Consider the following 15,442-nt stretch of genomic DNA (forward strand, 5'->3'; position numbering starts at 1 on the left):
GAAGCTGTGTACACAGGGTGGCTGTTTCCATGATTCCCCTAGGGAGCAAAACATTTAACTATCTTTCACATAAAATAAACTTCAGCCCCAGAATCCTACATCTCCTACTAGTAACTATAGCCAGCTTCTTATTTGTATTCCTACCACAGGAAACCTTTCTAGTGTGATAACCCTCAAAAGAGGTGATATATGAGGATTAAGAATCACCAAGCCCTAAATCTGGCTGCAAAAAATTATCTTCTTCAGTAGGAAGAGATGACTTACAATTTCTAAATGCTTCCAACTCCATCTGACTGCATCCATCCCAGGTTTAAAGGACAAGTGGGGAAAATTACATAACCAAGGAGAAGATGATTGATTAGCTTGCCAGAAAAGAACTATTATTATTTTATTATAATGTATGGAAGTGCTACAAGTTAACTCCCATCCTGTCTGCATCTGAACAAGACCACAATCCATATGGAAGCTGTGTACACAGGGTGGCTGTTTCCAAACATCTAATAATAATAATAAAAACTTTTTAAGTATTCAGTATAAATTGGAATTCTAAAAAACTTCCAAATAGTATCCCAAAGGGAAGACCGGAAAGATTCTGGTACTGAGCACTGGATCGCCTTAAAATGTCAGGATCTGCTGAAACCGGTTTGGCTCAGTGGATAGAGCGTCGGCCTGCGGACTGAGAGGTTCCAGGTTCGGTTCCGGTCGGGGGCATGTGCCTGGGTTGCGGGCATATCCCCAGTAGGAGATGTGCAGGAGGCAGCTGATCGGTGTTTCTCTCTCATCGATGTTTCTGGCTCTCTGTCTCTCTCCCTTCCTCTCTGTAGAAAAATCAATAAAATATATTTAAAAAAAAATGTCAGGATCTGAGGACAACTGGCCTCACATTTGAATAGGTATTGTGGACGAAAGGGGCCACACACTAACCTGACAAGCTCAGGGAAGGCCTGCATGGCGGCCTTACAAACTCAGAGACCTAAAGTAACCACAAAGGATGGTCTGAAATTAAACTTTAATTAAAAGCAGTTATGGTGGGTAGTTACTGCCTAGACTGCTATCTTCCCTGACAAGATCGACCTTTATCTTAACTGAGCCTATCTGTCTTTTTGCATCTATAATAACATACCCTTGAAATGCCTGGGTAACTTGTAACTTCCCTTTTTCTGGACCCTTTGGGGCACAACCTAATGTGCCTGCATGCCAGGACAGATACCACAAATTCCTTCATTGTTAATTGTTCCTGCACCCACCTAAGTATGTGTCCGTCATTCTACTTTTTATCCAATCCCAGGGGTTACCCCCCTCCCCCCACTCGCCCCCGCTTTGCTTTCTCCTGCCTCTCTAGTCTATCACCAGTGGATTTCATGTAACCTACCTATGTCCCTTCCTTTGATTGCAATGTATAAATATAGATGTAACCCTCCATCCTCCGGAGCATCATCTCAATTCGTTGAGGATCTGCTTCCCGGCATTTGTCAACAGTTTAGCTTAAATAAATTCATAAACATTCTTTACAGGTTTGAATGTTTTGGGGTTAACAGTATTCTGGTAAAGTATGGATAAAATTTTAAACACTATTAAAAAAGGTCACTGACTAAGAAGCTGAAGCCCAATAAACGAAACCACAAGAGGAACTTCAAAGCCATTGGTGTTGTGACAGATGGAGATCCTGGTCACCTGCACACACTTTGTAAAATGGGAGGCCTCAGAGTCTGATGGAACCAAGCTCTGCAGGAGCCGGAGCTGTCCAGCTCGCCACCATGTCTCCCGTGTGCGCCTGGCGCGTAGGCACTCACTACATTTTTGTTAAATGAATGAGTATTGTCGAATAAACAAACAGTGCAGGAATGCAGTTTCTAAAGTCAAAGGTTCAAGGGGAGATCCATTTTCAGTAAAGATCTTAACATGTAATCTTATCTGTTCCACAGATTTAGAATTTTTTCTGTTATGTCTAAATATCACTAAAATTATCTTTTGTTTCTCGAGAACAAAATGCACCAAACACAGAGAAAATAGGTCCTGATTCAGAGGAACCTCGGAGAAGAATATTTAAAAAGGAGAAAACTGAGATTGAGCTATCACACTACAGCATCCTGACCAGCAAAAATCGGATGTGCATCTTTGATAACCTCCCCAGAACTGTCTGTGTCCTCTGGTTTCTATTTCAGCTAAGTAAGCATTTTTTTTTTTTTCAGTCAACTGGCTTTTAAAAGTTTTCCTTTTCATGTAGCCAAGAACTTACAGATTTTCCTTGCCTTCTCTCTTAGTCCTCCCAGACTTTCCCACCATTTATCCAAATGGCTTCTTACCAGAATTCCTTCTGTTTGGAAAGTCCTTCCCTTTCCTCCCACCCCCTAAATGCTGAACACATCCTCTCTCTAATACTGTCCTTTCTGATTTTATAGAACCTTCATTTCCTTGCAGCAGAGGCCTGGTCTATTTTCTGACGCTAAAGTCACTGTGTTCCATAAAAGCAAAAATAAAATCATTCAAACCAGTCAGGCACAGAATCACCTACCAGCCTGCACCTTTCCTGCCAGTTGTTCATCCCAACAGGCTTTTCTGGTGGTAACCATGTGTTCCCATCATCCTTGTGGCAGCTCTACTTTTCATTTGACAAAATCTTTCCCTCTCCAGTCCATTAAGCCTAAATCATACCTGACTTAAAACTTTCTGCTATAAATTCTTGTTTCTCAAGGCTACACAACCTTGATCGACCAAAGGAACAATGGACAGAAATTAGCTTACCTGCAATGCTAACATTTTAATGTGTTTAACCCTTTGCATACATGTCACCAGGGAGGAACGCACTTTACAAATATTTCAGAAAGATTATTTCAGAAGGTAACTACCTATGAAGGTAACAATCTCGAGAGGCGAGTAGGGTAGGCATTTATTAACCCGTTTACAGTTGACAAACTAAACATCAAAAAGGTTAAGTGCCCAGCCGGCGTGGCACAGTGGTTGAGTGTCAACCTATGAACCAGGAGGTCACAGTTCAATTCCCGGTCAGGACGCATGCCCGGGTTGCGAAATTGAACTCCAGTGTGGAGCGTGCAGGAAGCAGCCGATCAATGATTCTCTGTCATCATGGATGTTTCTATCTCTCTCTCTCTCTCTCTCCTTCCTCTCTGTAATCAATATTTATATATATATATATATATATATATATATATATATTTTTTTTTTTTTTTTAAAGGTTGTGACTCGCCCAACCAATGTCACATGACTAGCAAGTATCAGCCCAAACCCCTACCTATGAAGGTCTTGCCTCTTCCAACCTCAGACTGTCTACTATACACTCTCTGTAGGTTTCTGTCCTCTAGCCAAGGAGTGGCTTCCTACAGACTCAGCATTTCAGAGAAGACGCCCCTCTGACTTCTGGGACACCATCTCCCTTGGCTAACAAGCCAGAAAGCCATCTTCAACCTTCCCACAGAAAACAATGCCTTTTTCTCCTATATACCACCCTCAACAATGACTTCTTTCCAAGATAATTCCCAGCAGTTCCTGTTTTAAAGGGACGTACTCAGAAGGCACTAGTAGCCCAAAACACATGCATCAGCATTTGATTTTCTCAATAAAGTTCAGGGCTGATGCAACATTTCTCAGTCTCAGATTTTACAGCGACATTGACAAGAACACAGAGGAATAAAAAATTATGCAAGACAATGCTACATTTTTTTTTTTTTTTTTACTCCAACACATCTGCCTCTATGAGTCTCCTGTGAGTCACTGTCGTTTGTGTTCAGTCATCGTTACAGGAACAGCCATTCTCTCTAGCCTCAATTATTTTACTTTATTCCTTAAAGAAAAGCTCTGCAATAGAAAAGGAATTCTATTACATCTTTTACCACTTTGCTGAAGCACTGATCCCTTAACTTAGCGCCTCAGATACGATGTTGTCCCAATTTTCATCCCTACCATTTTACACGAACAGAAGGAGAGGCCAAGTAAGGTTGTGATTCATTTACTAATCATTCAACAAACGCAAATGAAATCCTCAGATGCCAGGGACTGGGACCAAAAAATGAACAAGAAGTATCCCTCCTCTCACAGCCTACAGGCACTCTCCCCTCTCCCCCCCACCCCCTGCCCCGCCCAACCCCTCCCAGAAGACAAGAACGGAGGTCTCCTCATCTAGCCAGTAACATCTTTTTGGTGCCGTGACAAACCATGTATCTACATCACCACCTCTGTGTCAAATGATGACACTTCTGGAATTCCAGCCCATCCCTACTTTAGAAGAAACAGCCACCAGTCACTCTATTGCAGTCTCAGATCCCATTCCCCTGTCTCCCTTAGATCAGACATGGCGAGAGACTTCCATACCCTAACATATACCATTATCAGCAGGAAGCAATTACTGAAAACAGACCCTTCTCCCTCGTCAACCCTAACAGATTTTAGGGGTGGAAGTCCCTGAGGGGGAAATGTTATAGAATAGTAAGAAGCTAGGAAAATTCCCAGACAAGTGGAATCGGGAAACTGAGCCGGATAAACACCTAGTACATCCTATCTTCCTTAAACCAAGGACACTTAGAGTTAATGGTTTGCCCAACTGGTGCAGCTCAGGCTGGGATTCCATTCCCCCTCTTCTTCGCACCCCTCGCCCCGCCCACCCCCACCCCCACCTCCATATCCTCTAGCCCAGGGGTGGGCAAACTTTTTGGCTCGAGGGCCACAATGGGCTCTTAAACTGGACCGGAGGGCCGGAACAAAAGCATGGATGGAGTGTTTGTGTGAACTAATATAAATTCAAAGTAAACATCATTACATAAAAGGGTACGGTCTTTTTTTTTTTTTTTTTTTTAGTTTTATTCATTTCAAACGGGCTGGACCCAGCCTGCGGGTAGTTTGCCCACGGCTGCTCTAACCTCTAAGGGACCCCATGAGATTTGCAACCAGGGGAGCAATGGGCAGCAGCAGCTTGTCCTGGACTAACCCCCTCAATCTGTCTCCAAGGCCCCTTTTCCCTCCTTTCCTCTGACTTCCCAGTGAGTCAGGCAGCCCTGCCTAAGGCTCTCCTGCTGCCACTTCCATGCCCTTCTTTGTTTCACTGTCCTAATATATTTTTGCTGTGGTCAATAAATTCTTGCTTGCTTAAAAAAAAAAGAGAGAGAGAGAGAAGTTAGTACAGAATAAACTGGTCAACGTTAAGGTAGAGGTGAGCACGTGGCTTGGGGCAGGCCATCATGGAATGATGATTCCTGGAAGAAGTGATCTGTGGGCATTTACAAGCAACTCCTTCTTTATTCTCAGTTCAAAATAAACTTAAAAGACTCAACTCCACTTCTTAAAAGGTTATAAGATTTACTTGTCCACAGTCAAGTCAAAAATCTAATTTAATAGCAGAATTTATTCTTGGCCATGGCCAGGTAGCTCAGTTGGTGAGGGCGTGGTCCAGATATGCCACGGTTGCATGTATGATTGCCAGCTGGGCATATACAAGAACCAACCAACGAATACATAAATAAGTAAAGCAACAAATCACTGTTTCTCTCCCTAAAATCAATCAACCAAATTTTTAAAAACATTTAGAAAAGAATTTATTCTTGACTCCCTACCATGGATTTCAACCCTTAACTCACACTCCCTTAACACAAATTATAGAGTTTAACAAATTCTGTCCTATATACCACCTTCTCACAAGTCTGTAGAACAGGATTAAAGATATGCACAATGAAATAAAATGTACCTTAAAAAATACGATCATTGCCCTAGCCGGTTTGGCTCAGTGGATAGAGTGCCAGCCGGTGGACCACAGGGTCCTGGTTCCATCCAGTCAAGGGCACTGGGCTGCAGGCTCCTCCCCTGGTCCAGGCCCTGGGTCTGGGCATGTGAAGGAGGCAACCAATCCATGTGTTTCTCTCACATCCTTATTTCTTTCTGTCTTTCCCTCTCTCTTCCACTCCCTTTAAAATCAATGGGAAAATATCCTGGATTAACAACAAAAAACTATAAACAACAGAAGTATCATATTAAAAAAAAACACAAAAACACGCTCCTTTTCCTAACTGGAAATGAACACTGAACAATCCAAGCCCTACGAAGCATAGCTGTCGGAAGAGGAAACTGAGGTTCAAAAAGTCCCACTTTAATACAACAGGATAAAAGGTCTCTTTGAAGCCACCAGAACAGCTTGAACAAAAAGAGAAACAGAAGGCTATTGTGGGGCCCGAGCCTCCAGATGATGAACCCCAAACACACTGCAGTGGTAAACAAACAAGCCTGCGAGCCGGAATCTGATTTGGTGACCAAACAAAACACTACAACTTAAGGAATCCCTCTCTTCCCATTCATTATTTCCCAAAGTCCCACCGGCTGGCAGCTCCTGTTTCCTTTCCTGGTTCTGGGGTTCATTACTTGTAAATTATAATGGATGGTGTGCTTTTCCAAAAAAGGTACCGGCAAATGAAAACCACCATGGGTTTAAAGCCACATAAAAGACAGCATGTGTAACAGAAAGGAACTCTGCCTGTGTTTACTATGAGGACCTATTACCCCTTTATGCGACTCCAGTGGATTTTAAACTCCAATGATCGCTGCCGCTGCCCACTAAATAGCAGGTTAGCGCCGGGCAGGAGCACATGCAAACACCTGCCTCAGCAGGACCCCAGGCTGCTCCGCGGTCTCCCCGAGCCCAGCCGGGCCAAGGCCCAGCACCTGACCGGGACCCGGCGGCACGCCCCGGCGCCGCCGCCCCGCGGGCCCAGCGAGCGGGCTCCGGAGCCCTGTTTGCATGTGGCCCGGCACCCTCATCCCACCACTCAGACCCCGGCGGGAAGGGGGGAAACTCCGCGGCCCCAAAGAGGAGGCTGGCGGCGGGCAGAAGTGGATGAGCGGGTCCCGAGTGGTCTGCTTACCCCGCCGGCCCAAGGTGGGGCCCGGGGCCCCAACAGCACCCCCAATTCGGAGTCCCCCCGGGGCACCGCCGCGCCCCTCCCGCTCTCTGGCCCTGGGGGCTGCGATCCCTCCCCCCTTCCGGACCTCAGGGATCGCTCGGGCCCCGGACCCAGACCCAGAACCCCCGCCACCCAAAGCCCTCCGGCCGGGGCCGCCGACCCCTGCCCCGTCCCCGCCCGGGCTTCCCCGCCTCTCGGGGCCCGGGCCCGCCGGGCGGGCCGCGCACCGTGTGGGACTGCAGGCTCTGGCTCGCCTCGATGGCTGCTGTCAACGGCACCGTATCGTCCAGCAGCACCTTGCCGGCCGGCGGCTTCTCCATGAAGGCCATCCCGGGACGCCCGTCCGCCACCGCGTCGGGACCCGGGGCAGGAACCACAGGCGCCGACTCCCGCCTGCCCGGCTCCTCCGCCGCCGCCGCCGCTGTCAACACGCGCCGCCCCACGCGCCGCCGCCACCCGCCGGCCCGGCCCGCGGGGTCCTAGCGCCGCCCGTCCGCGCCGCCGCTGCTCTCAGCACTGGCCACACTTCGCGCCGCCGCCTCCCGCGGGGTCCTAGCGCCGAAGGCATCAGTCGGCGCTGCCTGGACGCGCTCTTCTCCAAGGTCCTTGCCGCCGCTCCGCACACCGGGTGGTGCGCTTGGCCCTGGCCCTCGGGCCCGCGGACACTTCACCCTCCCTAAGCATCACCTCCAGAGATCCTCAGATCCGAGGACACCGGGTCCTCTGCCCTGTGATCCAGGGACCCTCAGGCCCACAGGTCCCCCAAACCAAGCCGCTCAGTGTTGGGCTTGACACATAATGCCCTCCGAAGCTGGACTGTCAGACTTGAAACCTTTACGCTGGACCTTTCCCACCCAGGCCTTTCAGACCCAAGGACCCTAAGGCCCAGAAAAAAGGCCTTCAGGACGGGACCCTCAGTCTGCGCCCTGTAGATCCAGAGATTTTCTAAAAACAAGTCTCTCAAAGTCAGGTTTTAAGGGCATGTTTGCACCTCACTCTTCAGAGCCAAGAACCTAAGAGCGGGGCCCTCAGAATTAGACCTCACAGTGGGAGCCCCTGGACTCCAGAACCCTCAGACCCAAGCTCTTTCGATTAACTGGGAACCTTAAAAACTGGGCACTGGCCCAGGGACTCCCAGCCTCTACCCTTGGTCCAGCTCTTAGCTCAGTCCACAGGCCTTCAACCCTGAGCACCCCCAAACAAGATCCCTCAGACTTGGGGTCCTCATGAAGAATCTCAAACCCAGTGCCAGAGAACTTTGCGTCCAACTTCTTGGCCCCAAATTTGTCCCACAGTCTGTCTGAACCCAAGGCCACAATACTGGCACTCCTTACCAGTGCCCCTACCCTACCCCTTTATCCTTTATTCCCCCCACCACCACCCCCAACACACACATACACGTAGAAATCCCACCCACCCTGCTCTCTCCTAGGGCAGCACCCCAGGATGATGCAGAGTTAGACTTGGAATTAGATGACCAGGATCTCCAGGGCTCTGGCATTTCCAGCTGTGTGACCCTGAAGAAGTTACTCAACCTCTCTGAGCCGAGCTCCCCATGTGTAAAATAGAAATAATACTTGTATGGAAAGGTTGATATGAAGAATGAAGTAGGATGGGAAGGGGCTTGGCATATAATAAAAGCTCAATATTACTTTCTTCCTTCCCTTCAGTTCATATAACAGGCTTCTAACTCTTACCTTTGTATCCCCTAAATTTCTACATTTCAGACAAGAAAACAATGTTTCTTAGTAACACCCCCACCACCAATACCCCAAAATTTGATAACACAGCAAAGGCCTAGTACAGTGGTTCTCAACCTTGGCTGCACATTAGAATCACCTGGGAATCTTTTTAAAATCCTGATTTCTGGGCCTCATCCTCTGGAAATTTTGTTTCTTTGTTATGGGGTGGGGCCACAACATTAGTAACAAAGAAACAATTTCTGGAGGATGAGGCCCAGAAATCAGGATTTTAAAAAGATTCCCAGGTGATTCTAATGTGCAGCCAAGGTTGAGAACCACTGGGCTAGTATCTAACGGGTACTGTCTCCAGATCTCAAACTGAATGGGATTGTTGGGCAATTCTAAGTGGCTAAGGAGCCTTGACAGAGTGACGTAGGGGCCAAAACCCAATGGATAAAGATATGAGGAGGAAAGCATGGAACTTCTTGACTCAGTCCTAAAATAATCCGAACTCTTCCTGCATTCCATTTCTGTCCGAGTGTATTTATTTATTTTTAATTGTTTTTAAATGATTTCAGAGAGGAAGGGAGAGGGAGAGAGAGAGATAGAAACATCAGTGATCAGAGAGAATCATTGATAGGCTGCCTCTTGCACATCCCACACTGGGGATCGAGCCCACAACCCGGTATATGCCCTGTCTGGGAATTGAACCACGACCTCCTGGTTCACAGGTCGAGCTCAACCACTGCGCCATGCTGGCCAGGCCCAGAATGTTTAAAAGCATCAGTCTGTTAAAACAAAATCTTACATCACTTAGAGAGGATTCAACTTGTAACTTTTATTTTTTCATGCAAATGGATTATTTCATTGCCAGAATCACACATACCCAAATTCTGCTTTAATCAATTCTCCAATCATGTGCACTGGCCATGCCAAAGTTCTTCTGGCATCCTGCTGGTGGGACTCTGCAATGTTCCAACCTTTCTAAAGGCACTTGTTCGTTCAACAAGTACTTACTGAGTACTTACCATGTAATAGGTCTGGTGCTGGGATTCAACAAGATTTATCAAGGTCTTTGCAAATGTTCTCACTCAGTAATTCTATATCTAGGAGGGTATCCTAAGGCAATAATCAGACATCAGTGGAAATATACAGCATGAGGATAAGGATCTAACAAGAGGGAACTGGACGAATCATGGTTAATCATAAATGGAATATTTTTCCATTATTAAAAATAAGATTAAAAATCAGATTATCAAAGAATATGTAACGATGTTAAGAAATGCTCTTTATATAATGGTAGGAAAAAAAACAACACTGTTGATTCTTCAACAACGCAGGTTTGAACTGTGCAGATCCACTTATCCCTGGATTTTTTTCAATAAATATAGTCCACCCTCAGTACCTCCAGTTTTGCATCCATAGATTGAACCAATTATAGACCAAAAACAGTATTTTGATCCATGGTTGGAATCTGCAGATGCAGGGGGCTGACTATATGCTTTTTTCTATGCCTTTTTATATAAGGGCCTTGGGCATCTGCAGATTTGGGTACCCATGGCGGGGTCCTGGACCCAATCCAATACCAAGGGTTGACTGTAGTTAAGTTTTGAGGCAGGTAAAAGTTATTTATGGAATTTCAACTGCATGGGGGTCAGTGTCCCTAACGCCTGCATTGTTCAAGTGTCAACTGTATATGCATTTGTATGATACCAAGTTTTAAAAATGTATATTATACGAAAAACACCAAAATATTAACCTAGAAAGTGGGAGCACGATGCTTTCCATTTTTATGCTCTCCTGTTTTTCAAAATTTCTCTAATGGAGATAATTTACTTGTATGATTAGGGAAAAAAAACAGTATCATACAATGAGTTGCAAAGGTCATAAAATAACAGCCTTGTCTAGTCTTCCTCACTGGGAAAAGGAAACTGAAAGTGAGAAACCAGATATTGGATGGAATGAAACCAGAAACCAACTTTCAGTCTAGCCATTCCCTTTCTCTGGAAATTCTTGCCTGAACTAAGCCCCTCAGAATAAAGGCTATGGTGAACCTTGTAATTTCATTTTCATCTTCTCAAATCAGTGCCTTGTCAGAGATCCTCTTAGGACCTTCAACTTAACTGGATCCCTAGATTCACTGGAGACCAGGCCCCAAACCCTACAACTGCCTCAACACCTGTTTGGCTTTTGAAGTGGCTCACACAGCAAGGGGGGAACCCTCCCCAGGAATAACAAATTAGCTTTTCTTCCAGTCTCAGTCTGAGCAAAGCTAATGCATTATGCAGGACCTTAGTTTTGCCACATACACTACTACTCAGGGCTGGCAGGAAGCAACAAAAGATTTATATATCCTTGTATGTTGCCAAATGTTAGATGGCCCAAAGGTTATCTAATAACTTGACGTTTGGCCAGATGGGCTGAAGATGAGTTTTAGTGAGGATGCTTTTAGACCTGGCAACTGCTCCACAAATCACATCATAGAAGCTTGTGGAAAACTCAGTGCTTCCTAAGCAGCATCGCCTCCAGACTCAAAATGACTTTATTTCTTTAAATATTCAGACAGACAATCCTAACACTGGTGCTTGGGTGCACCTTCTCTTCTGGGAGGGAGGGACTTTGGAGCTGCCATTTATTTTCTCCTGGTGCTTTCATTTCCTGACGACTAGAAACTTCATGATCTGGATAGAAAAACAAAATTCAACTCAAATTTGATCTTATTTCTCTTACGTGTTGATATTGCCCATCACATTGCAGAGGAATATCCCCAAGGTTTCAAAGGTCATGTAAACTATTAGAGCTAAGAGGCACCTAGAAATTGACTATGGGACCTCCTACTAATCCATTTCTATTCATGCAGTGTCAACATTCGTTTTGGGTTTTCCTGTGATTTGAACTTAAATTTCTTCAAGTTGATTTTGCTCCAAGCTGAAGTTTCACTGAAGACGTTGAGAATTCTTCTCTGCTGTGTTTGTAACCCAAATGAAGACAAGCCAAGAACAAAGGAAGCAAAACATCTGGGGCCCTGGAGATGTTCAAGAGCAGCCCAAGAGACATTCCACAGTGCTCCCATTCTGCTCAGACAGAGCCAGTTCATAAATTCTGCCAACACATGAGGCATTCAGAGTGGCACAGCTGCTCAGAGTGACAGCCCTTGGTGGAGTATGTTTTAACATAAAAATTTAATAGATGTAATTTAATAGCAATTTTCTTTGGGAGTAAATTACTCTGAATCATACTCTAAGAACATTAAAAAAATTAGTAATTTAGCACAAACTGAAAACCTGTGGTTACCTAAGAGGTACCAGCGTGCATTTAGCAATTTCTTGTTTTTCTAGATGAATATACAAGTCAAGTCCACAAGATGAATGGTGGCTGTGGTGAGGCTTTCTCCACTGTTACTCAAGATTTGCTGCTCAGAAAAAGAAACATATTACCAATGTGGAAATGTTTCTAATAGAATATAAAAATCTGTTAAGCAATTTTCCAGTACATTAGGCTGAAATTGCTTAAGATGAGTATATCTTCCTGTGACAATCAAACATTGCATAAATTGTAGTCTTATAATGCCCCTATGTGGAAAGTGCTAGTACACTTTGGCCTGCTATTTTAGTCAGTCATTTGTACTCACTTCCATGTGTGACCTCACATGGTCAAAGCCATCCCTGTTATCTGGAAGATTTCCTAATTTCAGGGTCACCCACACTTTCATTAGAAGTCATTCTTTCCAGCAGCTTACCCGGACAGGATTCAAAATGAAAAAGCCAACCCGCTAGTTTTTCTTATTGCCAGCTTTAACATAGCTGGTTTGAAAATCTTGGCTCTGAGTAAAAATAACAAATTATCATTTACAGAGAAGCATCCCTAACTTCTTGCCTACTCATCTATTCAACTTTGTACTGATTTATAGAGATCAAAGATCATGACGCCTAGGGAGCATTAAAGAAAAAGGAAATGAGCTTGAGAAAATACTTTTGAGTTATACAATATAAATCAGCTAACAGCCAGTTCTGACACCCCTTCCCACCTACCCCCAAATATTTGGCCTGCACATAATTTTTCATCTTTAGAATAACTCTTTCAGTAAATCTGCTCTGGAGACAAATAATCACTGAATGTCAACTTAGAAAAGGGGCAAGAATAGGTATGGGTGGAAGGCATAAAGTAATATATAGAGGGAAATGCTACAACTGTAGCAGGGAATAAGATCTAGAACATTCTGAATATAAGAAAAAATTCTATAGAATGATGTCTCCAGATACTTTTAATGGCCATAAAAAGATACTATTATAGAAACTGACATTGCTTTAGTAATGGGAACATTATAAGACACAGGGTGATGTAAAAAAGAAATGTTTGGAGCCAGGCAGGCCCGTCTGAATCCCAGCTCTCCTGCATACCCGCTGTATAACCCTGGGCAAGTCACACAGCATTAGTCTGTTTCCTTGCCTATAAAATAGGACAACATAAGTTTAACTTCACAAAGTTGTTCAAAGGATTAATGTAGAAAACAGGCTCATTAAGTATTGAAGAAATGGTAGCTATTAGTATTAATGATGATATCACACTCCATTTCAAGACTGCTACTAAGTCAGAGAATGAGATCTATAGAATTTGAATGTGGGCTTCAGTCCACATTTTGTGCAAGTTCCCCATTTTTTCAACGTATATCAAATTTTCAACATGTGCAGTGTTTTATCTATCAGCAAGTCTTCTTCCGGTGGATCTGAGCCTGTGAATGCTGCCCACTCTGAAATGCATGAGAATGGCACCCTTGTTTCTCACATTGATTTTGATTATTTTTACTTCAGTCACAAACTAGAGTATGGTACAATATTAAACAAGTTTAAAAATACCTTATACACATCACTGCCCTCTAGTGACTAGAATTCTTTCAAGTAATCCATTTAACTGATCCCCTTAATGTAAAAAACTAAAATAAAAATCTAGTTATTGATCTACTAGCAGGAGAAAAAACCCTTTTCCAGGAAATGTGGGTTGATCCAACCAATTACACTTGATCTTACTTTCCTGATCAAAGCATCTAGCTATGGTCAGAGTCATTCAGGTGGGCCACATGCATGTTCCGTTACAGACTGTCTTAAAAGCATTAGCTGTGTTGGGGATGACTATGGAATACTAACACATTAGGCACATTTTCTCTTTAATGCCCCCCAATTCTGAAGAATGTGGCCTCCACGGTGTTCCTTATACTTTTTATTTCTTATAAAATTTTTTACAATAGGTATATATTATTTATATACGGGGGGGGGGGGGGGGAGGGGGGGGTCCACATTATCAAGGGAGGGAGAAATAACCTGGATTGCTAAAATAGAAATTTTGCACTCAAGAACTATTCCAGGTTTAAAATACCAAGAGCTTAGTTGACATCCTGAAAGACTGGCCTGTATACCTGCAGGCCAGTTAGCTTTAAACTCAGGAAAACCTCTAACCTCATTCACAGGGGAGAAGGAACAATAGTAGTAGCTACTGTTTATAGGCTAGGCCTTGTGCTTTGCTATTTGTATCTCCAACAATCCTGTGGTAGGTGTCATTACCCCCATTTTGTAGATTAGACCAAGAGTTTAAATAACTGACTTTAAATCTTTCTCTGATAACAAGAAACCATCTGAGAGGCACGTTCCACTTGAAGGTTAAGCAAGATGCCATCCTGGTATAAACAGTAACAAATTACAAAACACTCTGACCCAGAAACTACTGAAGAACAGTATCTAAATATTTATTGGTAAAGACAGGTGTTCAAAGATTACCCAACTCCTCTTCTAATTGCTGTCAAAAATTAAATGCTACCTAGCTATAAATTCACTGAGAAATTTATTCTATGCAGATATAGGTAAGTTTGTGTTATCCAAATGCAAATTTAACTTGGTTTGAAATCCTAAAATTAGAACCTTGAGCTAAATGATAACTTTCCCCATATTTTTTCAAATTTACAAACTTAGATGATAAATAGACTCATCTGTATGAAACATAAGGCCGAATTAGAAAGTGGGCATGTGAACCCCTCGCTACCTGCTGCCTCCCCCACTGTGGGCTGCTGGGTCTGCTGGCCACTCCTCGTTGAAGAGCAGCAATCCGTTTTCCTCAGAGGCTCTTCAGTAACAGTAACACTGATGCCTGAGCTTGCATCTTTAAACACATATTTCAGGGCTTGGAAGCTTCTGGGACCATAACTTTCACGCAGCCTTCCATAACAGTCTTTTCACTTTCTCTTACAAAGCATGACACAGCAATAACCGCAATGAACCGCTTCAGCCTTTGCACTTCTGCAGAAGCTACAACAACTTCTCCAACATATAAAGGGGCTGGAAAGTGAATTTCCTGGGAAATAAATACACAGCCTGGGCCTGGCATTTTAGTCCCCAGGAGAGCTGAAATAAGTCCATTGATCAAAACTCCATGCACAATTGTCTTTCCAAACTTGGTGTGCTTTGCAAAATCTTCATTTAAATGCAAAGGATTAACATCCCCTGTTAGTTCTGAGAAGGCAACCACATCCCTTTGTGTGAAGGCTCTGCTGAGTTCAGCCCGGTCTCCAACTCGGATGTGCATATGCTGAAAGTGCTGCCTGCTTACAACTGGTTGGTTCAGGCAGATTCTCCTCTGAAGGCTACACCACCAAAGACGACGGCTGGAAATTACGGGGAACATCTTCGGCACCCTCAAATTCCATCAACAGCAGCGCTGAGCCTGTTTCAGTCATCAAGCATTATGCTGGCACCAAAAGATAGTTTTGAGAGCAGAGGAATGTTTCTGAAATTGAAGACCATTCAATCCAATACTAGTTCCCTACTATTACCAGATAACGCAAGGAGAAATGGAGAAACCTATAATAGA

The 15,442-nt window shown here is 44.2% G+C and overlaps 3 protein-coding genes across 21 annotated transcripts in view; all 3 read right to left on the minus strand.

The window, feature by feature from the left end:
* PXK (PX domain containing serine/threonine kinase like) overlaps window positions 1-7,340 on the minus strand; it is a 74,532-nt gene extending 67,192 nt beyond the window's left edge. For 4 of the 7 annotated variants that reach the window (XM_036331745.1, XM_036331744.1, XM_036331752.1 and 1 more), the window contains exon 1: window positions 7,130-7,339. In XM_036331745.1, coding sequence (XP_036187638.1) covers window positions 7,130-7,231 — 102 coding nt within the window. In that variant the 5' untranslated portion in view covers window positions 7,232-7,339. Of the gene's footprint in view, window positions 1-7,129 lie in introns of all 7 variants that reach the window. The other 3 variants (XM_036331746.1, XM_036331757.1, XM_036331756.1) reach the window with 1 other exon arrangement.
* Window positions 7,341-14,300: 6,960 nt separating this feature from the next.
* Window positions 14,301-15,291, minus strand: HTD2 (hydroxyacyl-thioester dehydratase type 2). The gene has a single exon (XM_036331775.1). It carries the CDS (start codon window positions 15,254-15,256, stop codon window positions 14,750-14,752), a length of 507 nt encoding a protein of 168 aa, XP_036187668.1. The 5' UTR covers window positions 15,257-15,291; the 3' UTR covers window positions 14,301-14,749.
* A 2-nt stretch (window positions 15,292-15,293) lies between these two features.
* Window positions 15,294-15,442, minus strand: part of LOC118667941 (ribonuclease P protein subunit p14) — a 68,811-nt gene continuing 68,662 nt past the window's right edge. For all 13 annotated transcript variants that reach the window (XM_036331766.1, XM_036331763.1, XM_036331768.1 and 10 more), the window contains one exon: window positions 15,294-15,432. In XM_036331766.1, the coding sequence (XP_036187659.1) occupies window positions 15,376-15,432 (57 nt within the window). In that variant the 3' untranslated portion in view covers window positions 15,294-15,375. The remainder of the gene's footprint in view (window positions 15,433-15,442) is intronic.

This window comes from Myotis myotis, unplaced genomic scaffold (genome assembly GCF_014108235.1).
Source record: "Myotis myotis isolate mMyoMyo1 unplaced genomic scaffold, mMyoMyo1.p scaffold_m19_p_13, whole genome shotgun sequence".
NCBI classification, from domain to species: domain Eukaryota; kingdom Metazoa; phylum Chordata; class Mammalia; order Chiroptera; family Vespertilionidae; genus Myotis; species Myotis myotis.